Source organism: Dendropsophus ebraccatus, chromosome 13, assembly GCF_027789765.1.
Source record: "Dendropsophus ebraccatus isolate aDenEbr1 chromosome 13, aDenEbr1.pat, whole genome shotgun sequence".
Taxonomy (NCBI): domain Eukaryota; kingdom Metazoa; phylum Chordata; class Amphibia; order Anura; family Hylidae; genus Dendropsophus; species Dendropsophus ebraccatus.
The window spans coordinates 79646925-79673832 of record NC_091466.1 but is presented as its reverse complement, the minus strand read 5'-3'; the positions used below and the strand labels follow the sequence as shown (position 1 = coordinate 79673832).

Genomic DNA, 26908 nt, shown 5'->3' with positions numbered 1-26908 from the left:
ATTGACGCTGGCATCCATTAACTGTGCCAGCATTAAGTCTGATACGGCTAGATTCGCAGCCTTTGATTTTCTCGGTCGTATTAACGCCGACATTTTGTTTTTGCAGGAGACCAGGTTGACCGATCTAGCCTCTCTAATAAAAGCCAAGAGAGAGTGGAGGCATGGGCCTTCACACTGGTCTCTTGCGGCTGAGCCGTATAGTGGGGTGGCGGTCCTTTTTACCGCTCCTGTAGAATGCAGACGGGTTATTGAGTTAGAAATGGGGAGGTGCCTGATCTTGGATGTCCTCATGAAGGGGCAAGAGCTCCGGCTCATTAACATCTATGCCCCACAAACTAAGTGGGACCGTAAAAACCTCTTCATGAGCAGTAAGCCCTTTCTTTTTACGAGTCGGCAGGTGATCTTTGGTGGAGACTTCAATACTATCACGAGGTCTCAGGACAGGAGGGGCACCAAAGACAAGCTGGCTTATGATAGCATGGCCCTGATTAGTATAGTTAGGGAGGCTCGCCTAGAGGATGCCCACATCCGGACCCCCTCAGGCCACGCGGGTTTCACCTATCATCGAGGTAGCTGCAGGTCTAGATTAGACAGGTTTTATTTAAAGGAGGAAGCCGTCTCTTCCGCAGTGTCCGTGGTTGAGGTGGAGTTCTCTGACCACTGTCTAATTTTGTTTTCCCTGAATGTTTCAGAGACCCCCCGGATGGGTAGAGGCTACTGGAGGCTGAATTCGTCCCTCCTGGAAGAAGCAGAGGTAAGACAGTCCTTTGAGGATTTTCTTCAGAGTCAGGTACCTCTACTGGGCCTATGTAGTAGTAAGTCAGAGTGGTGGGAGATATTCAAGAAGCGGGTTGCGAGGTTCTTCCGCCAGCTCTCGAGCCTCAGGTCCCTGAATAGGTATGGTGTGTATCAGGGCCTGAGGAGGAAACTCGAGCATCTCGTCTCGACTGGAGGTAGTAGAGAAGAGATCTCCAGAGTGAAAGCTTTGCTCATGAGGTGTCAGTATGATAGGCACGCATCTTTGGTTTTTGAGAGGGATTTCGGGAGGTACCGCTCGCCCGACCCCTACAGAAACTGTAAGATGTCAGTGAATAGTAAGATCGTGACTGGACTGGTTGATAGTACGGGATCTCTGAACCGGTCCAGATCAGGGATCCTGGAGGTCGTCAGATCCTTTTACTCACACCTCTTGGGGAGGAAGGATCTAGATCGGGATGTGATGTCGGGTTTCCTGGCTGAAACCATTCCTGAGCCAGGGGTAGACCCCTCTCTTGATGTTTTGGCAGAAGAAATCAGGGAAGAGGAAGTTAGACTGGTGATTGAAGGGCTTGCCCTGAAGAAGTCGCCAGGTCCAGATGGCTTAACATCTGAGTGGTGTAAGACCTTCAGGGACCTCTTGGTTCCCCTCTTGACCGAGGTCTTCAATGAGTGTCTTTCCTCGGGCACTCTGCCGAGGTCAATGAGGAGGTCAGCCCTGATTCTTCTCTCAAAAGGAAAAGATTCGAGCCGTATTGAGAATTGGAGGCCCATAGCTCTTCTCAATGCGGCTGTTTAATCGGCTGGTGAAGTTTGCACCCCAGCTCCTTTCGGAGGCTCAGCACTGCTCTGTTCCAGGCCGAAGCACCTTAAGTGCTGTCCTTAGTGTCAGGAAGGCAGTGGAGCGGAGTAGTGCGGGTCTTTGGAAGGGGTACTTGCTGTCCCTGGATCAGGCCAAAGCATTTGATCGGGTGAACCACGAGTACCTCTGGTCTGTCCTTCGGAGATATGGCCTACCAGCTACTTTTGTCAATTGGCTTAAGATCTTGTATGCAGGGGCAGAGAGTTTCCCGCTGGTGAACGGTTGGTCTGGCCGCTCTTTTGAGGTTGGGTCTGGTGTTCGCCAGGGCTGTCCTTTGAGCCCACTGTTGTATGTGTTCGCGATCGACCCTTTCCTTAGGAGGGTTGGTTGTGGACCGTTGGCAGGGGTCGGGATGAGCCTGGAGGAACCAGAAGCCACCCTGAGAGTGGTGGCGTACGCTGATGATGTCACTGTTTTTGTATCCTCGAGAGGGGAGGCAGATATGGTGATGTCTGAAGTGGAGCGCTACTCCGAGGCATCCGGGTCCAAGATCAACCGGGACAAGTGTGAGAGTCTCTGGCTGGGAGGGGGAGATCCCAGGTTTGATCTCCCGGACACCCTTCCAGAGCCCCAAGAGTCAGCAAAAGTATTGGGCATCACATTTGGCCAGGGTGATTACCCCACTAAAAACTGGGATGGTAGGCTCCTGGATGCCACTCGGAAGGTGGACCAGTGGAAGGGTTGGTCTTTGACCCTCAGGGAAAGGGTACACCTGATCAAATCGTACCTGCTCCCTTTGTTCATCTACCTGGGCAGTGTATGTATCTTGCCAGAGGCTTCCTATACTAGGATCTACAGCCTGTTCTTCCAGTTGTTATGGGGGAATAGGCTGAACCTGGTCAAGAGAGAGGTTACGTACCGCACGAGGAGACTTGGGGGTTTGTCTATGGTGAACCCTGTGGTGTTCTTAGTGAACACCTTCTTGAAAGCTAACATCGCAAACCTCTGGAAAGAGAGGGCTCCTCCGTGGGTACTCTCCTGCAGGGAATGGTTTCAGCCTTTCTTCCAGGAATGGGAGACAGGAGGGCGAGTAAAGGACCTTCGTACACCCCATGGATATCTCCCGGCTTACGCTACCCCGACTCTGAAGATGATACGTCGGTGGGGTCTGGGAATGTGGGAGATCAGGACTCAGTCGAGGAAATTCCTTGACCAAAGGGTTCTGTTGACCCATTTCCAGAAGCCCCTGGCGCTCAGGGATTGCCCAGGTCGGGATCTGAGGGTTGGGTTAAGTCTTTTGAACTCAAAGAGGATCCCCCAGAAGTTTTGGGACTTGGCCTGGCGCTGCTTCCAGGGGAAGCTATATGTGAGGGACAATTTGAAGTGCAGGAGCTCCGATGATCGGGGGTGTCCCCGAGAGGAGTGTGGTAATACGCTGGAGAGCATGGATCATTTCCTGCTTCATTGTCCCTTTAATATAGGGGTTTACACCAGGGTGGGCGCCTCCATAGGTTGGAGTCAGTTACTCAGCCTCACCTATCCGGAGTAGGCTTATGGGGCATTCAGGAACCTGGGTGGCCGAGATCGCTGCACGTTATTTCTAGTCAGCTTAGTGGTTAGGTACCACACGTGGAATGCACGGTGTCTAGTATCTACACAGCGTAGAGTCCTCTCCGAGGTGGAGGTCTGTAGGAACATCACTGGTGACCTTGGGAAGATCAGGTCTCTGGAGTATGGCAGGCTGGGTACAAGTAGGGCTTCTCTCCTGTGGAGGGGTTTTTCCTTCGCTGTGCCCTAGGTACTGAACCCACAGGGTGAGGGACCATAATTCTGGTTAGGGACAGAGTAGATAGGGACAGAGGTAGGGAGAGTGTGAGGGTTAGATTAATATTTAAGGATAGTAGTAGGGAGAGGGTAGGGTGAATAGTCAGGGATAGGTTATAAATTATTATGGTACCCGGTCTGCCATTCTCCGATCCCGGGGGGGGGCTGTGCATGACACGTTAGCTTTTTGTTTTCTAACAAGTTATAAACAGTAAAGGGCTTACAGGCTACCGAACATGAGCCTTGCTGTTATGTCATAATGTGTTGGTGTTATGGGATATTGTTATGGTGTATACTTCATTCTATAGTTATTGTATAAGTTCTGGGGTATAGGATAGGTTGGGTGGGGTGATGGGGGGGGTTCCCTGGATGGGTATTGGGGTTCTGGCATGGGTCACTGAGGGACAAAAACTGAACTCATGAACTCATGGACCCAGACTCATGTCCAGATTTGGGGTGTGGGAAATGGGGCTTATAGTTAGTGTAGTAGATAGGTTTATGTGTGATATGGTTGCTGTAATTTATTGATTTGCATTATTATTATTATTATGATTTGCATTATTATTATTATTATGATTATTATATGAGTTGCGTTATCAGTATTTGTGTCTTATAAGGCAGCCGGACCTCGTATTCTTGGGATACTTTCATAATTGTTAAAGTTGTATAGTGTATGTGTGTGTGTGTGTGTGTTGTTGGATGGGAGTTATGTATCTGGAAGTGGGGGGCTTGGTGGGTGACTTATGCTGGGGTGTATGTGTGTTGGGTTTGCAGGGTATGGTGTGTGTGTGTGTGTGCGCATTATAATTAAAAAAAAAAAAAAAAGGTGTGAGGTGTGAGTGTGGGGTAGGTAGTAGCGGTGGTGGGGGTAGTAATAGTAGTAGTAAGGGTAAGTTGGGGGGGTAGTGTTTTATTATGAAGCTGGACTGGCCGGGTGAGGCAGGTGTGAGGGATGTTTCCCTTATAGAAAATATGATTATTATTTCAGAATTTATTGATTTGTTGTTTTTGTTGTAAGCAGAAAGCTTTGTATTTGTTTTTGTTCTGGCCGATGGAGCCGCGGTTATGTTTATGTAGTTATACTTAAGCTTTATATTTTTCTAATAAAAAGAATTACAGGATGTAACTCAGGATCAGTAATGTAATGTATGTACACAGTGACCCCACCAGCAGAATAGTGAGTGCAGCTCTGGGGTATAATACAGTATGTAACTGTGAATCACTACAGTAATAATTTATAAATCTTTTTCTTATATATTTTCTCCATACAATTGTGATGGAGGTGTTGGCACTTCATGTAGTTTCTATTTTATAACATTAATACCAGATATATCAATACAATAATAAAGCAGATTGACATCACAGGACTTAATATGGAAATGGTGCCGTCATTAAAATGCTGATTTTTCACCCTAATTTCCCCATTTAAGTACACGCTGTATTCCCTTGAGGTTTCTGTCCCCCACTGAACAGAAGAGTTTCTGAGCTGTGTAAGAGAAGACACCATCCAGAAGAAGAGGCTGTGTACCATAAGAATAGGTGATGTGGCATGGTTTGAGGTGGTCATGAGTGAGGTGAGTCGGTCTCCACCTACCCGGATCCCAGGTACTGATGTTGTGGGGTGCACTGGATTGGTGTTCGAGCTGCCTCTTCATGAGCTGGGCCATAGTAACAGCACCAAGAGAGCCCCTTTTCATTTGCCTATATTGCGCTTCATGGACATAAATATATTATGATATATTAGGAAGAAGCAGCTGTACTAGCTGGATTACAGATGCTTCACAATTGTGTTTCCTATGAAGTCCCATTCCCTACAACCAATATCCCCAAATACTGCAGCTACAAACACAAACCCTACCCCCCCCCCCCCCCCCCCCCCGGGCCCAAAGGGCCCCCTGGATCCTGCTGGATCCGGATTATTCTTTTACAGCTCCATCAGTTTTGAGGGTCCTGTAGGTTGTACTCATCCACAGACTGTATATAAAACGGGCAGGTATTGCAGGCGTCCAATGAGAATTCTCATATTTACTTGATACAGAGACTGCTGAAAGTGGTTATCCAGGCTTATATAAACATGGTCGCCTACTTCCAGAAATAGTGCTACCCCTCTACTCAGTTTGGATGTGGTACTGCAGCTCAGTTCCACTGACGTGAATGGATCTGAATTGTAATACCACACATAACCTGAGGACAGGGGTGGTGCTGTTGTTGCAAGAAAAGTAGCTGTGTCTTTCTAATCCTGAACAACCCCTTTGAGGTTTCTTTAATTCCTTACCATATTCAAGACATCTGCTTGCTGTCATAGAATGGGAACAGTCATGTAGGCACCGACCATCTGAAAGCTCTTCCAAACCTGTTCCCCATCTGAAGTTTTGCTACTGTTCTATCCAGTCTGGATAATGCTCTGTGAACAGTGATACACTGTACAGACAAACCTGAGCCTCCTGGAAGTTTGCTCAGCTCTAACCATGACCATTACACATGAATAAGAGAAATTCTTCTGTATATAAGGACATGTACGTACACAACCTACTTGCGAGAGATGAGCGACTGCTGGGCTCAGGAACCCCGGCGTCCAAGGTGGGGGCAGAGGACGATTCTCGAGGCATCTCTAAAATGGACAGAGCTTTAGTATCGGCCTCTGGAAAAAAAAAGAAGAAAATAAAAGATGTGGAGAGTCAAGTCAGTATTAAATTGTTTAGCTGAGTTATGTCTGACAGTCTGGTTGCTAGGGAACACTACATAACAACCAGTCTTTAATGTGGCGGTCAATCTCCCTCCTCCTGATGACGTCCATGTGTGGCCGTTTTAGATCACCTCACTGTTAGTCCATTTAGTCAGTTCCTTTAATAATATTAGATAGTCAAATAGACTGCAGCTACCGGAGACTCTTTCGTTCCCAAATGGGACCACAGACATAATACTAAAGCTGACTATAGTGGGGTGGGGGGTGGGGGTTGGGTTAAAAGCTACGTTTTATGTAGGAGGGCACGTTTATGTGTTTTGGGCTGATGTCCCTTTCTGCTTGTGTGTTTAAAGCGACTCTGTACCCACAATATGACCCCCCCCAAACAACTTGTACCTTGGGATAGCTGCTTTTAATCCAAGATGCATCCTGGGGTCCGTCCGGTGATACAGTTATTGTCTTAAAAAACAACTTTTAAACTGGCAGCGCTGTGCCCTACGTGGAGCGGCCTAGATTGCGTATGCATTAGGCTGGCACACCCTATCTGTCCCTCCTCATCATTAGGAATGCTCCAGGCAGATTGCCTTCTATTCCCCACCTGTGTCAGCACGGCACATAGGCTGGATCATTAAGGACCTGTGCAAATGTTCAGAATGGAGAAAATGTTCCCCTGGCATTCCTAATGATGAAGAGGGTGGGGAGGAGGGACGGAGGGGTGGTGCAAAGTTAGGGCACAGATATTCTAAGCCACGCCCGTAGGGCACGGGGCTGTAAGTTTAAAAGTTGTTTTTAGGACAATAATTGCATCACCTGCTGAACAGACCCCAGGACAGATCTTGGATTAAAAGCAGCTATCTGATGGTACAAGTGGTTTGGGGGGACAGATTGTGGGTACAGAGTCACTTTAAGCCGCCTGGGAGACACCAAACATGTGGAAGAAGGGGCTCTGCTCAGATGAAACCAAAATCCAACTTTTTGGCAACGATGCAAAACAATATGTTCGGCGTAAAAGCAACAGAGCTCAACACCCTGAACACCCTATCCCCTCTGTCAGACATGGAGGGGGCAGCATCAGGATTTGGGCTTTTCTTCAGCAGGGACAGGGAAGATGGTAAAACTGATGGGAAGATGGAACCAAAAACAGGATCGTTCTGGAAGAAAACCTGTTGGAGTCTGCAAAAGACCTGAGACTGGGACGGAGATTTATCTCCCAACAAGACAATGATCCAAAACATAAAGCAAAATCTACAATGGAATGGTTCCCAAACAAACGTATCCAGGTGTTAGAACGGCCAAGTCAACGTCCAGATCTGGATCTAAAGGAGAATCTGTGGAAAGAGCCGAAAACTGCTGCTCACAAACGCACTCCATCCAACCTCCCTGAGCTCCAGCTGTATGCAAGGAAGAATGGGCAAGAATCTCAGTCTCTCCATGTGCAAAACTGATAGAGACCCCAGCGACCTGCAGCTGTAATCGCAGCATAAGGTGGCGATACAAAGTACTAACGCAAGGAGGGCTGAATAGTTAGTTTTGCATGCTTAATTTTTCAGTTTTTATTTCATAAAAAAGTGTAAAAGATCCAATAAATTTTGTTCCACTTCACGATTGTGTCCCACTTGTTGATTCTTCCCCCCCAAAAATTAAAATGTTCTATCTTTATGTTTGAAGCCTGAAATGTGACAAAAGGTTGAAAAGTTCAAGAGGGCCAAATACTTTCGCAAGGCATCATTCTGTTCTGCTGTTCTCCTAATATGCAGGAGAATAGGATTTGTGCCACTCCCCTCCCCACGCCCTCCAGCTGCTGAGTGACAAGTGACTGCCTATGCACAGCATGGACAGATAACTGCCAATCAGCAGCTGGTGGTGGGCGGAGGTTTCTGCTTCTCATGAATGTCCAGGACTACTGGGCTCATGCACAGAATAGAGAGGACTACTTATTGTTCATGTTATTCAGGAGGAGATCTCTGGATCAGCTGCAAAGAACAATGTAAGTGATCCATCATCCTGTTCAGCTTCTCCGTCACTACTTTATGCTACCCTGAGATAGGACACCATAACCCTACTGACAGAGTCTCTTTAAAGGGGTACTCCAGCGGGGACAGGGGACGAGGTGGCTGAGGGAAAAGACGTCCACTTATCTCCCCGATTCCAGCGGCGGGTCTCGCATCACTGCGCTTCGGTGCCCGGCCGCTTCCTGGTGTCTGACGCGGGCCCGAGACGTGGCATCTCAGGTCCGCTCAGCCAGTCAGTGAAGAAGGCGGGATCTGAACAGACTTGAAAAGGATCCCGGAAACCGGAGCGACGCGATGCGGGACCTGCCGCTGGAACCGGGGAGGTGAGTGGACGTCTTTTCCCTCAGCCACCTCGTCCCCGGTCCCAGCGAAAAAGTGCCCCCCCCGCTGGAGTACCCCTTTAAGATGTATGTAAAAAAGATGTAGACATACTGAATGACTGAAGGTCTGTACAATAATGTGAGCCATATTCACATCTGTTTCAGAGCTTTATTAAACCATGAAACCTTATGGACCCCATTATGGTCAATGCTGTCCGTTGGGCTACAGTGGTGATCAGCAGGAAGCAGGTCTGACACAACATTATTTTCATTAGGTCTTACCTGGGTCTTTCTGCTCTCCCAGCTTGTCCAGGATGTTGAAGGTGATGTCCAGGTATTCCCTTTGGATTGCACTGACTGCGATCTTTCTTTGCTTCCGCTGCCTGGGAACTATTTGGATCTTAAATTCGGACTCTTCCGCCTCTTCCTTTGGTTCTGCGCTTTGCTCCGGGTCAGATTCAGTGCTGGCATCTGGTTTCTCACTGTCCGTTTGGTTTTCGGGATCCTCTGGGACGCTGAGATGGACACTTTTGACAGGGGACTTGTTTTCCTCCACAGCGTCCTCATAGGAGTCGTCCACAGACATGTCAGCGAGGGCGCAGGACTTGCGTAGCTGGTCCCTTTTCTGCTTCAGAGTGAGCGGGCTTCCAGTGGACACCTCTAGGAAGTCTCCAGGTCTGGGAAAGTCTTTCTGATCTTCAGCAGATTGGGGTGGAGTGTCTTCTGCTTGCAGGTCTGGACTGTAGCAGAAATCCTCCGCTGTGAAGGTTTTCGAGCAGTCCTCTATGCTGACCTGTACCAATGGAGTCATACTCAGGCTAAGCACAGAGGCACTGATGGGAGTTGAAGTAGCTGAGACCACAATGTTGCCGCTGTTGATGAGCTGGAACTCCTCATCATCACTCTCTACAATCCGCAGGGGTGGAAGAGGCTCAAACACCAAAGAGTCGCTGTCAGAGGTGGATAACATGGACTGTTTTTCGGGTCCGGAGGTGGAGTCCGAAGATAAATCTATCAGGTCTAGGTCTTCTTTTGGAGATTCAGGCTTTACTGGAGAGTCTACTTTGACCTCAAAGGTCTCCATACAACTCAGCCTGACCTCTGGTATGACAGGTCTCCTGGTCTCATGGCCGCTCTCTTGGTCTGACGGCTTCTCATTGGAATCCACATTATCAGCCTTAGTGGCGGAGTTCTGACGGGACTGTGCATAGTCATTCATCTTCTGGCTGTGACTGATGTCGCACCGGTCTATGCAGGACTTCCGCCGATGCTCATCCAGGGTGAACAACAAGGAGTCTGTGTTACCGATGTCTAAGGACTTCTGCTTGAGGGAACGCAGCCTCTTCTTTTGGATGGTGTCTTCTCTTACACAGCGCAGGATACTGTCTCCAGCTTCTCTGTATTCAGCCAGTTCTATCTCACCTGGAAGAAAGCAAAGAAAAGCAAAAAATTAATTAATAGTCTTCTATTGATGCGGCTGTATTATGCAGGAGAATACATATAGTGTATATATATATATATATATATATATAGTATATGGTTTATACTGTTCACATTTCACACATAATTCACCTTCCAGGATATTGTGGTCATGTGGACGTCCAGTTTAGGGGTTTTTTATGTAATGCATGCAAAATAATAGTTTATAATAAGCTGTTTTGTGGTTTTGTGGGGGGTTTTTTTGCAAACATTTTTAGGCTATGTTCACATTACGTAAGAGACCGGCCATTCTGTGACCCGGCCGGTCTCTGGAAAGATCTGCAAAGATCAGTGCATGCCCGCATCAGAACTTCTCACAACACACAATAAAGCAAGCGTCCGGAGCCGCTCGCTTCATTGTGTAAACTGTCATGGGTTTCTACAGCCGCAATTCAGTGAATTGACATGTCAGTTCCTCGCAGCGCCGCGAGGGATCCCGGCCGGAACATATACAATGTGTATACGCTCTGGCTGGGATCCCATAAAAGAACATGCGGCGTGTTCACCCGTACAAAGTACGGCCATTGTTGCCGATGGCAACAACGGCAGTACTTTTACGTAGTGTGAACATAGCCTTAACCTGTAAGGATTTGTGGTTGACAGAATTATCGTACACTTTCTGCCACTTCGCGCACTAAATATTTACTAGGCCCATTGTTGGGCAAGCATGTGAAACGGCAGTAGCCATAGTGGAATACACCTGCTGTTACTCTGTATAGCTGCTGGTCTTCGGTGTTGTGTTGCACAATAAATGACCTGATTCTTCTGGTGAGTGCCACTTGCTTCATATACTCTGCCAAGACTATGGTGACTATCCACATATAGCAGAGCTTGGGAGGATGTTATTATTATCTTTGCTAGCTGAGCATTGCCGAGTTTTTCTACACTACATTGAAATCGTTAATTGTTTGTTTGGTGCTGACACCGAAATTATCGTTAATCATTTGCTTTAATTCCACATTCGTTCACTAATCGTTCAGTGTAATTCCACATTGTTCCTTCATTTGCTGGGATCAGATGGAGGAAACAAACATAACTAACAACTTCTTTGTAATATGGTGAACGATTTCAGGTTGAACAATGCTTTATAGTTTAAAAAAAAAAAAAAATCGCTTTATCTAATAGGACCCTTAGTCCCTAGGGCTGACTGCACAGGGGTCTCACATGTCACTGGGATATCTGGTGACCTGACTAAAGTTGGGAGTCTCCTGATATTGTGATCACTTGTGACTGTGGCGGTGATAGGGGTTTAACAGCCAGGACTGAATTTTAGCTGTTATAGTCGGAGCTTGTCAGTGAGTGGACACCTAGCAGGGCAGTAGGTGACACTGAGCCCCATACTATGGTGTTGTAGGATTAAAGACAGATTAAAGCAAAAAAAGATTTACTTCTTCCATACTGTACACTGCAACGAAAGCAGATATATATGTGTGTTTGTTTGTGTGTGTGTGTGTGTGTATATATGTGTGTGTGTGTATGTGTATATGTGTGTTTGTGTATATATGTGTGTTTGTGTATATATGTGTGTGTGTGTGTATATATGTGTGTTTGTATGTGTATGTGGGTGGGTGTGTGGGTGTGACAGCTGTGCTCTAAGGTCTTCCTATAGTTCAGTTCTGTGTAGAAAGAGTCTGTATGAATGAATGTAAGATCAGATTCCAGCTCTTATTTTTAGGATGCTTGTTTCAAACCTAAGCAGGCAATCTGATTGGTTACTAGGGGAGACTTCATAGGTAAAACTGCTGTCAAAAGGGAAGAAATTCTGGATGAAAATCATGGTAACTTCCCCTATAATGTGGAATGTCCCTATGAAAGGCGCACTACATGATAAGCTCCCATCATGCACATTTGCACAGCCCTGCTCCCCTGTCTATCCTGTCAGTGTGTTGGCACGGTGGTTAGGAGGGTTATCCCAGCTGCCCTCAGTGAAGACAAGGCCTGGCTTATTGCTCATACTTCTCTGCCCGCTCATCTCTACTGGTTGATATTTCACCATCTTGCTCCCTCCAATCCTCTTAAGACGAGCAAAGAAAGTCTGCGACTCCTTGTTACAGGCTCCGGTGGGTGTTTCATGGATGTCAGATTCATCAAAGACGCTGTCTTCCTCTGCTGGAGATGTGACAAAACAAGAAGGGACTTATCAGAACTTTCCAGGCTAAGAGAGCTGGGTGACAACCAACATAGAAGCAAAAAAAAATGGGTTAAGTTACTGCAGAGATACGGGAGCGAGGGATCTATCACTATGTAAATATACAATCATACCTTATAGACGTTTGCTCCAACCCGGGGCTCTACATCTGTTGCAAAACTACAGTACCCATCATGCCAATGGCTGCCAGTTTGGTTTTGCAGTGTCCGAGTGGCAACAGGTTGGGGAAGACTACCTCACAGGAGCCTAGGAAAGCTGCATGCAGTCCTCACCTTTCTCCTTCTCGCTGTAGCGGCTGATGTTGCTGTTGTCGCTGTACAGGGGGCCGGCCGTGGCGTGCGGTTTGCAGCTGTGATACTGTGCGTTCAGTGTGTTCACTGTGATGTGGATGAGATGTAACATGATCTTCCCGAGATCCGCTTCCCGGTAAGGATACTGTCATAAAACATTATTGCTGGGTAATGAAACTTACTAATATGCTTTACTGTACGATTGTCAAGATTTCTGAACCCAAACCTTCCATTATGAGTCGTTAAAGGTTTCTGATCTTGTCCTGCTCACCCAGCTGACAACATACCCGTCTAGACTGTCCCCTGATGTACCAACCTGCTTTATTACAATGTATCTCTCTTCTGTCCTGGATACACTGTAACATATCTTCAGCTGGGTGAACAGGATCTGAATGTTTCCATTCACAGACTTTGTAGCAAATGTTATTTAGATAAAACCAGACCCAAATGGACTAATAGAGCTCTGTTTGAGCCTTTGGACTTTACACGACTTCCTTGTTTACTGCACTAATATGCACAAGTGGTGAAATGTTTACGGAATGTAAGATTTGAACTTTTCATATAAAGATATCGCATCAGAATTGTGTGTGTGTGTTTACATTGGACTCATAAGTTGGGGTGGCAGGCCCCTAATTACACGCACTAATTGGCTCGAGGAAGTGGCAGAGGTATTTTATACGATTCCGTCCGGGTACCAGCCTATACCGAGCACCAGCCTATACTGTGCATAAGCATATAGTGATGCCTCCGGGTACCAGCCTATACCGAGCACCAGCCTATACTGTGCATAAGCATATAGTGATGCCTCCGGGTACCAGCCTATACCGAGCACCAGCCTATACTGTGCATAAGCATATAGTGATGCCTCCGGGTACCAGCCTATACCGAGCACCAGCCTATACTGTGCATAAGCATATAGTGATGCCTCCGGGTACCAGCCTATACCGAGCACCAGCCTATATGGAGCATAAGCATATAGTGATGCCTCCGGGTACCAGCCTATACCGAGCACCAGCCTATACTGTGCATAAGCATATAGTAGTGCCTCCGGGTACCAGCCTATATGGAGCATAAGCATATAGTGATGCCTCCGGGTACCAGCCTATACCGAGCACCAGCCTATATGGAGCATAAGCATATAGTAGTGCCTCCGGGTACCAGCCTATATGGAGCATAAGCATATAGTAGTGCCTCCGGGTATCAGCCTATATGGAGCATAAGCATATAGTAGTGCCTCCGGGTACCAGCCTATACTGTGCATAAGCATATAGTAGTGCCTCCGGGTACCAGCCTATACTGTGCATAAGCATATAGTAGTGCCTCCGGGTACCAGCCTATACCGAGCACCAGCCTATATTGAGCATAAGCATATAGTAGTGCCTCCGGGTACCAGCCTATATGGAGCATAAGCATATAGTGATGCCTCCGGGTACCAGCCTATACCAAGCACCAGCCTATATGGAGCATAAGCATATAGTAGTGCCTCCGGGTACCAGCCTATATGGAGCATAAGCATATAGTAGTGCCTCCGGGTACCAGCCTATATGGAGCATAAGCATATAGTAGTGCCTCCGGGTACCAGCCTATATGGAGCATAAGCATATAGTGATGCCTCTGGGTACCAGCCTATACCGAGCACCAGCCTATATGGAGCATAAGCATATAGTAGTGCCTCCAGGTACCAGCCTATATGGAGCATAAGCATATAGTGATGCCTCTGGGTACCAGCCTATACCGAGCACCAGCCTATATGGAGCATAAGCATATAGTAGTGCCTCCGGGTACCAGCCTATATGGAGCATAAGCATATAGTGATGCCTCCGGGTACCAGCCTATACCGAGCACCAGCCTATATGGAGCATAAGCATATAGTAGTGCCTCCGGGTACCAGCCTATATGGAGCATAAGCATATAGTGATGCCTCCGGGTACCAGCCTATACCGAGCACCAGCCTATATGGAGCATAAGCATATAGTAGTGCCTCCAGGTACCAGCCTATATGGAGCATAAGCATATAGTAGTGCCTCCAGGTACCAGCCTATATGGAGCATAAGCATATAGTAGTGCCTCCAGGTACCAGCCTATATGGAGCATAAGCATATAGTGATGCCTCTGGGTACCAGCCTATACCGAGCACCAGCCTATATGGTGCATAAGCATACAGTGATGCCTCCGAGTACCAGCCTATATGGAGCATAAGCATACAGTGATGCCTCCGAGTACCAGCCTATATGGAGCATAAGCATACAGTGATGCCTCCGAGTACCAGCCTATATGGAGCATAAGCATACAGTGATGCCTCCGAGTACCAGCCTATATGGAGCATAAGCATATAGTGATGCCTCCAGGTACCAGCCTATACCGAGCACCAGCCTATACTGTGCATAAGCATATAGTGATGCCTCCGGGTACCAGCATGCCTCCCTAGCATTTTGGTGCAGGGTCCCCCAATATATTACTACATTCATAGACAGAATGCCCTGTCTGCTCATCATCCTATTCATTTATTCTCTGTGGTCACTGGCGAGCTGTCCTACAAGGGGACGTGCTGAAGGCTCAATGACACGTGATGGACGGTCGGGGCACTTCTGTGTCACCAATTCACATCAGAGATGACAGATGTTTAAAATAATGGTGACCCAGGTCTGGACATTAACATATTCAGCCGCCATAAGAAGGAGAGGTGTGTGTCTGCATGATAATGGGCTGACTGTATGAAACAAGAACTCTGGGGTACACTTGATGCCACCTGTACGGCACAATGTGGCACAACGTGTGCGAAAGTGAGTAATGTGTCATATATACTGGGAGGAAAGGATACAAAGGACCTCAGATGCTGTCTGAAACGTCCAGAACAGACAGTAACATCCCAGTGTCAGTGTTGGGGTACACCCCGTCATCTTTTCTTGGCAAACGTCAGGACCCAGAGTCAAGGAGGTGCAGGTCATCACTGGTCATTGGCTCAATAACATTAGTACAACAAAAATGAAGGCAGATGTCTAGTAAGTACACAAGCTATTTACACTCGTCTGGTCCGTCTGTCTCCATGCTTTACACTGCTGCACTGTTTCTCTATTAGGGCAAATTATGTCAGTGCCTCCAAATTAGCCATATTGTGTATTATAGTCTTAAAGTAATAATCCAGCCTTTAAAACCAGACATCCTATACCGCACCAGTGTTAGACCAGCAGAGTCTGACTCCTAGCACCCCTGTGAATGAAGAGGCCTGTATGACCGCTGTACCTCTCCAATGTTTGCATCTGCTTACTATCAGTGGCTGTGATGTGTGATGCAAGGTGCTGTGCCATCATTTCCCATCGTACCTTATAGAGGATGACCAGGAGAGCTTTCAGCCACATTTGGCGGATGTGCGGCCTCAGGGACCAGAGCGAGCAGCGGGGGGGTTGCTGGAAGTAATGTCTCAGCTGCGGACACGTGCAGTATTTCAGGACCTGGACAACAAGAGGCAGAAGGTGCTTCCCCAGGTTGATGTTATAATCCATCACCTACAAGACAAGCAACATTACCAATATAAGTCATTTCTCCACTAGCACACAGCAGATACATACTACCATCCAGCTTTCCATAGACTCTGAATGTTATATAATACCTATATATATCAGTCTTACTGTAGTTCAGGCATTGACGTCAAGCTTAACTTGTTGGTGTCGTTTTGTCTGCACCACTACATGGGAACCCAACCGCAGGGGCCCCATGGAGTAAGAAGACTCCCTCATAACCAGCACTATGGATAGACACTGAACAAACATTTGCCATCAGCGATGCCCCCAATATCACAGCTTATTATCCGGCCCCTTGCTCTGGCGGTCAGTGACATCTACCACATATTTCCCATCACTGGAAGATGATCCCACAATTCTTATCCGGTCCCATTCCAGAACGGTCTGTCTGAGTGATGGGTAATACAAGATACAATGTGGATATAATCTGCGGTTTATAAGACTTGGCCTGGGGCCCGGAGTGCGGAAGATGTTTGCAATGACCAGTAATATGGGGGCATCTGTGAGAACAACGAGCTGGCTGTACATTCCTGTCAGCTGGACGCTCATACGGCCATCGGCTTATCTCTTCTCCCCAACCAACACATGAATGTTCAGCTGGGAGAAGCATAAGCTGCAAACCACCTCTGCAAATGCAATCATTTAGCTAACTTACTTCCTTCTCCTGATAGGCAGCTCTTACCCAGCAGTGGTCTGAAAGATGTATATATAGCTATATTCCTATATTATACAGTATACACATATACACACACTCTGTCCAAAAATATATGCACCCAGAAGGAAACCATCTACTATCACGAAACATAACATGTATGTAGTGTAAGAGGAGATAAGTAAATGATTACAAATTCAGAACAAAAGATTATTTATTAAGAAGTTACGGCATGAAAAAGGTTACAAATCAGTAAGTAGTAAAGCGACCTCTGGCAGCTATACAAGATGAAACACAGCGTGGCATGGAATCAATCAGGTCACCTATGACCCCCTGCGGAGTATCATACCCTAATCGCTGCAACTGGGCAGATAATTCCCCAGTATTCCGGGATGGCTGCAGCTGCCCTCCAAGCAGGTCCCAGACGTGCTCTATTGGCGAGCAGTCTAGTGACCTGGCAGGCCATGGGAGGACGTCATATCCTTGTCTGGTGACCTGGCAGGCCATGGGAGGACGTCATATCCTTGTCTGGTGACCTGGCAGGCCATGGAAGGACATCATATCCTTGTCTGGTGACCTGGCAGGCCATGGGAGGACGCCATATCCTTGTCTGGTGACCTGGCAGGCCATGGGAGGACGTCATATCCTTGTCTGGTGACCTGGCAGGCCATGGGAGGACGTCATATCCTTGTCTGGTGACCTGGCAGGCCATGGGAGGACGCCATATCCTTGTCTGGTGACCTGGCAGGCCATGGGAGGACGTCATATCCTTGTCTGGTGACCTGGCAGGCCATGGGAGGACGTCATATCCTTGTCTGGTGACCTGGCAGGCCATGGGAGGACCTCATATCCTTGTCTGGTGACCTGGCAGGCCATGGGAGGACGTCATATCCTTGTCTGGTGACCTTGCAGGCCATAAAGACATTGTTGGGAGAGTCGCGCAGTATGTGTCGTCTTGCTGATAAATGGCACCTGGGCGACTTGATAGCATAGGCAGTACAAACGGTATTAAAAATGTCATTCACGTAACTGCAAGCTGTAGACTCTACTACCATATAGCTTCGACGGAGGTGCCATCCTATATGCCTGTTCGACCAACCTGCTTCTCTGAGGCCTACTATACAGCCCCTCTCAAAGTCTGACAAGTCCATCCAAGTCGACAGATTTGTTTGAATAGCCTCACGGCCCGAGCACTTGTGCTTTTAAACTCTCCCAGCTGCGCATCTCATATGCACATAGCGCATTTACCCTTGTCATCCAAAATTTAATCATTACCAGACTACATTCCTGCCAAGTTCCGTGATTGTGGCTCGATTTCTTCTGGATGCATACATTTTTTGTGACAGAGTATATATCTGCTATATCCTAATAAATTTACATACATATAGCAATCAGACCACTGCTTTTAGAGCAGAGTGGTGGTCGGTACTGTAGACAACAAGCTTTTGACTGCTGTAACTGCCTGGCTATGAACATATGTGTGGGGATGAACCGCTGCATAGCATATACTGGGACAGCTAGACGGTCATTATTTGTGATTCTCCATGAATTTCACCACTGCTACACAAATGGCTAAAAATGTACACAAGGATAATAGTCAAAAATAGTGAGAGATTTGTAAAATCTCATCCACCTTCCCGGTAAGCTGCAGTGGATTTTACCTGCACAAATCCAGAGCATTTCTGACCCACAAAGACAATGCTCAGACACGTGGCCAACCATGACGTCTTGCCATGCCCCCTGAACGGCACACTTGTCTGATGATAGGACTGATGCACATAATATTCAAGAAGAAGGAGCTGTGAATTTTGAATTTCACACAGCTTTTCCAGAAGAAATCAGAAGAATCATATACTGGGTTGTCATACCTGTGCTATTCCTGCAATAAATGCATTGAAGCATGTAGACGTGCGCATTTTCTGAGGGGCAATCATGAAGCATCCCTCCTGCTGATCGAAGCCCAGGAGAACATACAAATGGCGTTTCACAGTGTTAAATGCTTTGGCGCTGCTGATGTCGGCTTCGGCGCTGCTCTTATCTTTGGCCATGAACTTCATGAGGACAGTGATCAGGTGGTGCACGGTCTGGTGGTCGATTCCGGCATCTTCAGGCAGAGGGTCTTTGATCATGTTGTCATTTTCTGGAGACTGCTGACCTGGACATAAAGACAGATGGTTACCTGGTGCCCCAGGAGCTGCGTCCACCAATGTCCTGGTGGGAGCGGACATGTCTAGTCATGGCAACATCGGCCTATTACAGAGACAGTAAGCTTAGGGTAAACCCTATCACCTTTAAGGACGTAGTATTGGGGGTTGTGAGAAATAAGACCCCCTTCTGTTCTGCAAATAGCTGGAAGCTGCAGGTTACACAGACACACAGAGATTTTTTGTGCAATCCGTTTTTTTCATCTGTTTTTTACAAAATGGATGGGAAAAAATGGATGCGTGTGTGTGCATCTGTTTTTCCATTGAATTCCATTGTAAAAAAACAGATCAAAACAAATCCCTTTTTTTAACGGACGCAAAAATGAGGTGTTCGTAAAAAAAAATGGATCCTTTTTCATCCGTTTTTGTCTTATTATGGAATTCAATGGAAAAACTGATCAAAACGGATGCACACACATGCATCCTTTTTTTTGCAAAAAACGGATTGCAAAAACATAGTGTGAGCCCAGCCTAAGTGTAATGTGTAGTGGAGAAGCACTGCGGTGCCAGAATATGCTCCATCTTATGATCAGCTAGTCATGAGGGTCCATTCTAGAGCAAAGCAGTTGTGCAAAGTGGCCAATCCTTTTAAAAACTGAAGGGAATTTGTGTAATTGTAATAGGACAAAAGCAGATATGACTCTGGTTGACAGAATGAAGGGACTGGGGGGCACATCCAATTAGATCCATATATCAATGGTTCATCAATTAAGTAAGGCTGATGAATGGCAACAGGGGGGGCACAGTGATCAAGGCCAGGGACCCCTACATGGCGGCAGTCACACCTGCACCTCTCTAATCCTCCTGCCTGTCAGTAATTCTGCACATTTCCTTTTATTCTATGTTGGAGATCATTTGAATATGCAGAACAGAATAACATCAACAACGATAATATATTCTACATTCTACCTTCAATCTTCCATAGACTCACCCTGAGCTTGATCCGCCGTGCCACCAAGTGCTGGTGCAGACTGCTCGTGCCTTGTCAACCTGACAGCTGGAGACAGAGAGGAAAACAAGCCGAAGAAGCAAGTCTGAGATGACACTGAGTGATGGCGTGTCGCAAACATTACGACCAAAAGGGCTGCAAACCCCTGGTACGAAGTGCTAGAGCGATGGAAATACGGGACTAAAGTAGTGATCATGGGGGAAAACATCAATCACCGACTGATCATGTCTTTTGGTCCTGATCTAAAACCACCGGCTGCTGACGGCTCATTGCTACATGTACAGGCCCTATTGTACATACACTGATTTATCTGACAGATCTAAAGCCAAAGCTAGGAACAGACTATAAACAGAAAACAGGTCATACAGAAAAGACTGATAGCTCTCCTCTTCTCACATCCATTCCTGGCTTTGGCTTCAAGAATCTGGCAGATAATCTGTCTGTGTAATAGGGCCTTTATAGTGGTGTGTGGCTAAAAGCTGATGAATGTGTAAAGAGAATTAGCTGTATACATATCTGCTCCCCGCTGCTGTATCTTCCTGGTTTCTGCCCGCTCCCCCGTATATTCCTGGTTTCTGCCCGTTCCCCCGTATATTCCTGGTTTCTGCCCGCTCCCCCCGTATATATTCCTGGTTTCTGCCCAGTCCCCGTATATTCCTGGTTTCTGCCCAGTCCCCGTATATTCCTGGTTTCTGCCCGCTCCCCCGTATCTTCCTGGTTTCTGCCCGCTCCCCCGTATCTTCCTGGTTTCTGCCCGCTCCCCCGTATCTTCCTGGTTTCTGCCCGCTCCCCCGTATATTCCTGGTTTCTGCCCGCTCCCCCGTATATTCCTGGTTTCTGCCCGCTCCCCCGTATCTTCCTGGTTTCTGCCCGCTCCCCCCGTATCTTCCTGGTTCCTGCCCGCTCCCCCCGTATCTTCCTGGTTCCTGCCCGCTCCCCCCGTATCTTCCTGGTTCCTGCCCGCTCCCCCCGTATATTCCTGGTTTCTGCCCGCTCCCCCCGTATCTTCCTGGTTCCTGCCCGCTCCCCGCTGCTGTATCTTCCTGGTTTCTGCCCGCTCCCCCCGTATCTTCCTGGTTCCTGCCCGCTCCCCCCGTATCTTCCTGGTTCCTGCCCGCTCCCCCCGTATCTTCCTGGTTCCTGCCCGCTCCCCCCGTATATTCCTGGTTTCTGCCCGCTCCCCCCGTATCTTCCTGGTTCCTGCCCGCTCCCCGCTGCTGTATCTTCCTGGTTTCTGCCCGCTCCCCCCGTATCTTCCTGGTTCCTGCCCGCTCCCCGCTGCTGTATCTTCCTGGTTTCTGCCCGCTCCCCCGTATATTCCTTGTTTCTGCCCGCTTCCCCCGTATATTCCTGGTTTCTGCCCGCTCCCCCCGTATCTTCCTGGTTCCTGCCCGCTCCCCGCTGCTGTATCTTCCTGGTTTCTGCCCGCTCCCCCCGTATCTTCCTGGTTCCTGCCCGCTCCCCGCTGCTGTATCTTCCTGGTTTCTGCCCAGTCCCCGTATCTTCCTAGTTTCTGCCCGCTCCCCCGTATATTCCTACTTTCTGCCCGCTCCCCCGTATATTCCTGGTTTCTGCCCGCTCCCCCATATATTCCTTGTTTCTGCCCGCTCCCCAGTATATTCCTGGTTTCTGCCCGCTCCCCCGTATATTCCTTGTTTCTGCCCGCTCCCCCGTATATTCCTTGTTTCTGCCCGCTCCCCTGTATATTCCTGGTTTCTGCCCGCTCCCCCGTATATTCCTGGTTTCTGCCCGCTCCCCCGTATATTCCTGGTTTCTGCCCGTTCCCCCGTATATTCCTGGTTTCTGCCCGCTCCCCAGTATATTCCTTGTTTCTGCCCGCTCCCCCGTATATTCCTGGTTTCTGCCCGCTCCCCAGTATATTCCTGGTTTCTGCCCGCTCCCCCGTATATTCCTGGTTTCTGCCCAGTCCCCGTATATTCCTGGTTTCTGCCCGCTCCCCCGTATATTCCTGGTTTCTACCCGCTCCCCCGTATATTCCTGGTTTCTGCCCGCTCCCCCGTATATTCCTGGTTTCTGCCCGCTCCCCAGTATATTCCTGGTTTCTGCCCGCTCCCCCCGTATATTCCTGGTTTCTGCCCGCTCCCCCGTATATTCCTGGTTTCTGCCCGCTCCCCAGTATATTCCTGGTTTCTGCCCGCTCCCCCGTATATTCCTGGTTTCTGCCCAGTCCCCGTATATTCCTGGTTTCTGCCCGCTCCCCCGTATATTCCTGGTTTCTGCCCGCTCCCCCGTATATTCCAGGTTTCTGCCCAGTCCCCGTATATTCCTGGTTTCTACCCGCTCCCCCGTATATTCCTGGTTTCTGCCCAGTCCCCGTATATTCCTGGTTTCTGCCCGCTCCCCCGTATATTCCTGGTTTCTGCCCGCTCCCCCGTATATTCCTGGTTTCTGCCCAGTCCCCGTATATTCCTGGTTTCTACCCGCTCCCCCGTATATTCCTGGTTTCTGCCCAGTCCCCGTATATTCCTGGTTTCTGCCCGCTCCCCAGTATATTCCTGTTTTTTGCCTGCTCCCCGTATCGACCTGGTTTCTGCCCGGGTCACAGTGCCGCCGCTGGAACTTTAGTGCCTGCAGGAGCCAGGAAGATACCAGGGAGCGTGGACAGGTATGTATACAGTTTATTATTTTACACTAAGGCAAGGGCTGCACGGACATCACTAAGCTGTGCACACATACTGCCTCTGCTGCACGATGGTTGCACTGTGTGATAGGCTCAGTAACGGAGTGTCAATCTAGCAGATCGGCACTTGTTTTCATTATTGATCTCTTGTCCCTTTAAGAAATAAAACATTAAGCAGTTGCGTGGGCAACGTGAAGGTGTGTCATTTAAGTTAATACTCAACGGATCTTAGTGCTGAGAGTCTCTGGCAGGGAGAGCGCTCTCTTGGATTCTCCCGCTCCTTTGACGCTGTCTCGGAGGGAACGGACACTCTTCTGCCTATTGCGTGCAAAGCGCGCTCTTTTGATCTTCCACATGGCCGCGTCACTTAAATTAGCCACATTGGTCCTCACCGCTGTGATCGCTAAATGGTAAAATGATAAAGCCTTTAGAAATATAATATAAAAAGGAAAGAAAAGAAACAAAGTATAATAGCCACGTAATGTATAAACACAGTGACCCCACCTGCAGAATAGTGAGTGCAGCTCTGGAGTATAATACAGGATGTAACTCAGGATCAGTAATGTGTGTACACAGTGACCCCACCAGCAGAATAGTGAGTGCAGCTCTGAAGTATAATACAGGATGTAACTCAGGATCAGTAATGTAATGTATGTACACAGTGACCCCACCAGCAGAATAGTGAGTGCGGCTCTGGGGTATAATACAGGATGTAACTCAGGATCAGTAATGTATGTACACAGTGACCCCACCAGCAGAATAGTGAGTGCAGCTCTGCAGTATAATACAGGATGTAACTCAGGATCAGTAATGTAATGTATGTACACAGTGACCCCACCAGCAGAATAGTGAGTGCGGCTCTGGGGTATAATACAGGATGTAACTCAGGATCAGTAATGTATGTACACAGTGACCCCACCAGCAGAATAGTGAGTGCAGCTCTGGAGTATAATACAGGATGTAACTCAGGATCAGTAATGTAATGTATGTACACAGTGACCCCACCAGCAGAATAGAGAGTGCGGCTCTGAGGTATAATACAGGATGTAACTCAGGATCAGTAATGTCATGTATGTACACAGTGACCCCACCAGCAGAATAGTGAGTGCGGCTCTGGGGTATAATACAGGATGTAACTCAGGATCAGTAATGTATGTACACAGTGACCCCACCAGCAGAATAGTGAGTGCCGCTCTGGAGTATAATACAGGATGTAACTCAGGATCAGTAATGTCATGTATGTACACAGTGACCCCACCAGCAGAATAGTGAGTGCGGCTCTGGGGTATAATACAGGATGTAACTCAGGATCAGTAATGTATGTACACAGTGACCCCACCAGCAGAATAGTGAGTGCAGCTCTGGAGTATAATACAGGATGTAACTCAGGATCAGTATTATTGACTGTTGGGGAGCCAGCAATAAAAGCCTTACTTGTAGGGAATGGAAACTCCTTGTTGCAGTCTAGATGTAGCTGAGCCTCCAGAGACAAAGTGTCAAATCTGTTCACAAAGAACTCCCAGCTTAGGGCCGGAATGTCTTGCTTCAGAAAATGAAGGAGAAGTAGTTTGCTGAGGATCGTTGGCCGATCCTTCACCACGGTGTCAAACTGGAAATCCAGACATAAGCAAAGACCCTGGAAAGAAAAGACAGGAACAAGCCATGAATAATACATATTCCTTACACTTTGTCCAGCTACAGTTCTAGATGTGGCATGAACTCAATGCACATACGTGGGATAACATATGGCTTCCTACCAACACTACCCCTACTCTGCCAATAGGATAAGAGGCAGAAGTACAGTCTGATCCTCTGGTTGGAGCCTGGTGCAAGTCGCTCACCCATGAGGAGAGACAACTGGAGCAGCTACATCTCCCTTCTGTCCTAAAGCCATTATCGGACATTATCTAGGTCACGATTCATCCACATAGCATAGGACCTCTCAGGCTCACCTGTAGGGCAGGTCTCTTGATGGTGTCTAGTAAAAGCCCAGCTCTTGTGGCCACGGCAGGGTTCACATCTTCCACCGCAGTTAGGAAACAGCAGAAAGCATGAGCCAGGGAGTACTTCAACAGATGGTTTTTGGTGACTGAGTTAATGTCTAGGAATCGGCACAAGACGGCAACTTTCTCCACTGTAACAATAAAACAGACTTGCACTGTCATTAAAGGAACACGTCTAATGTACTGTTCTGCTTGGTCCAGGGCCTGAGGGGTAGAGCCTGGACACCAGGACCCTGTACCAGACATAACACCATCTTAGGAACTTGGTGAATTCATGGGGTCTCGCTCCAGTTACCTGCTTCAAATCTCATTTTCCAGTCCTTGCTGTTGAAATTGGAGTTTATGATTGTCCAGAAAATATCTGCTCCATGGGGAAGGGACAGGGCATGAAGAAGCAAGGGGACCCCCAAAGATGACAGCTGCGAGAACTCCGACTTCAGAACTCTCCACAAGCTGCAGGTGCAAACACGGAGCGGTCACTTTACATTCAAGAGGTAGAATGGGAGATTTATGGAGCAGTCTTACAGCAACCAATCACAGCTTGGTTTCCATTTTACCAGGGCTCATTTATATATGAAAGCTGAGCTTTGATTGGTTACTATGAGCAAGAACATTCCTACGGGGAGGACTAAAAGGTCATAGATCTACCCCCACCCCCCCACATGACAATCTGCTGTAAATCCATATATGCTACCTGGAGATCAGCATGTGTTCCTGAATGTAGCCCAAGAACGCCAAGTGATCCTTCTTGGCAATATACAGGCACTCGCCATGGAGACAGAGAATCTTCAGGCAGTTCAGCATGTTAAATAGAATGTCCGGCTCATCAAACTTTGCCATTTCCTGTAAAAACAAGGAAAAAAAAAGTTATAAATGAAAGAAAACAATTCTAGCCCCCACGTTGGGTATAAGAAATTACTACCTACCTGAAGGATGGTGTAGATCAATTTCAGGGTGACAGGAAGTTGCTGGTAACAGAATTTGTGGTCTGTGTCATTTTTGACAGCTAAAAAGAAAGAAGAACTTGTGAGGGCAGAAGATTGGTTTTACCTGGAGAGCGCTGAGGGGATGATCAAACACAGCAAAAAGGAAAGCAAGAGGGTGCCCCTCGTGACCTATCTGAACTTTATTGTGATATATCGTACCCATTGTCTATTACCTGTCTGTGTGACCCACCTGTGTATTACCCTTCTATGTGACCCACCTGTGTATTACCCTTCTATGTGACCCACCTGTGTATTACCCTTCTATGTGACCCACCTGTCTATTACCCATCTATGTGACCCACCTATGTATTACCCTTCTATGTGACCCACCTCTGTATTACCTGGGTGTGTGACCCACCTGTGTATTACCTGGTGTGTGACCCACCTGTGTATTACCCATCTATGTGACCCACCTGTGTATTACCCTTCTATGTGACCCACCTGTGTATTACCCATCTGTGTGACCCACCTGTGTATTACCTGTCTGTGTGACCCACCTGTGTATTACCTGGGTGTGTGACCCACCTGTGTATTACCTGGGTGTGTGACCCACCTGTGTATTACCCATCTGTGTGACCCACCTGTGTATTACCCTTCTATGTGACCCACCTGTGTATTACCCTTCTATGTGACCCACCTGTGTATTACCCTTCTATGTGACCCACCTGTGTATTAGCCTTCTATGTGATTCCACTGTTTTAAGAAGAAAGGTAGAGGGCACTCACCCGGTTTGTGATCTTTTCTTTATTGTTAAACGTGCATGAACAATTATCCGGACATCTGAGGCCGCATAGTAGACGCCAAGCACTGATGAAGCAGGGTGATTACAGCTGTTTCGCGCGCATGCGCGCTTCTACTGATCAGTAGAAGCGCACATGCGCGCGAAACAGCTGTAATCACCCTGCTTCATCAGTGCTTGGCGTCTACTATGCGGCCTCAGATGTCCGGATAATTGTTCATGCACGTTTAACAATAAAGAAAAGATCACAAACCGGGTGAGTGCCCTCTACCTTTCTTCTTAAAACAGTGGAATCGCATGTTTGTACATTTTTTCTGAGTGAGCACCAACCAGTGATCCCCGAATTTTTAAAAAATTAAAATACAAGTACTAAGTCTAGCGACTCCCCAAAAAATAAGCTCCCATAAAATAAGTTCCTAAAGCCTCAAACAGCAGCAGTGCCGGTTAACTACATCCTCGATTGTGGAAGCCTTCTATGTGTCCCACCTGTGTATTACCCATCTGTGTGACCCACCTGTGTATTAGCCTTCTATGTGACCCACCTGTGTATTACCTGGGTGTGTGACCCACCTGTGTATTACCCTTCTATGTGACCCACCTGTGTATTACCCTTCTATGTGACCCACCTGTGTATTAGCCTTCTATGTGACCCACCTGTGTATTAGCCTTCTATGTGACCCACCTGTGTATTAGCCTTCTATGTGACCTACCTGTGTATTACCCGTCTGTGTGACCCACCTGTGTATTAGCCTTCTATGTGACCCACCTGTGTATTACCCATCTGTGTGACCCACCTGTGTATTAGCCTTCTATGTGACCCACCTGTGTATTACCTGGGTGTGTGACCCACCTGTGTATTACCCTTCTATGTGACCCACCTGTGTATTACCCTTCT

At 47.7% G+C, this 26908-nt stretch overlaps 1 protein-coding gene across 1 annotated transcript in view; it reads right to left on the bottom strand.

Annotated features, from left to right (window-relative positions):
* Nucleotides 1-26908, bottom strand: part of UNC79 (unc-79 homolog, NALCN channel complex subunit) — a 137658-nt gene that overhangs the window by 33296 nt on the left and 77454 nt on the right. The window contains exons 21-34 of the mRNA XM_069951065.1: nt 25215-25294; nt 24983-25131; nt 24584-24741; nt 24238-24419; nt 23720-23921; nt 22509-22688; nt 19627-19692; nt 18360-18646; nt 15642-15824; nt 12301-12463; nt 11836-11988; nt 8683-9822; nt 5916-6023; nt 4977-5093 (exon numbers count right to left, since the gene is read on the bottom strand). Coding sequence (XP_069807166.1) covers nt 4977-5093; nt 5916-6023; nt 8683-9822; nt 11836-11988; nt 12301-12463; nt 15642-15824; nt 18360-18646; nt 19627-19692; nt 22509-22688; nt 23720-23921; nt 24238-24419; nt 24584-24741; nt 24983-25131; nt 25215-25294 — 3168 coding nt within the window. The remainder of the gene's footprint in view (nt 1-4976; nt 5094-5915; nt 6024-8682; nt 9823-11835; nt 11989-12300; nt 12464-15641; nt 15825-18359; nt 18647-19626; nt 19693-22508; nt 22689-23719; nt 23922-24237; nt 24420-24583; nt 24742-24982; nt 25132-25214; nt 25295-26908) is intronic.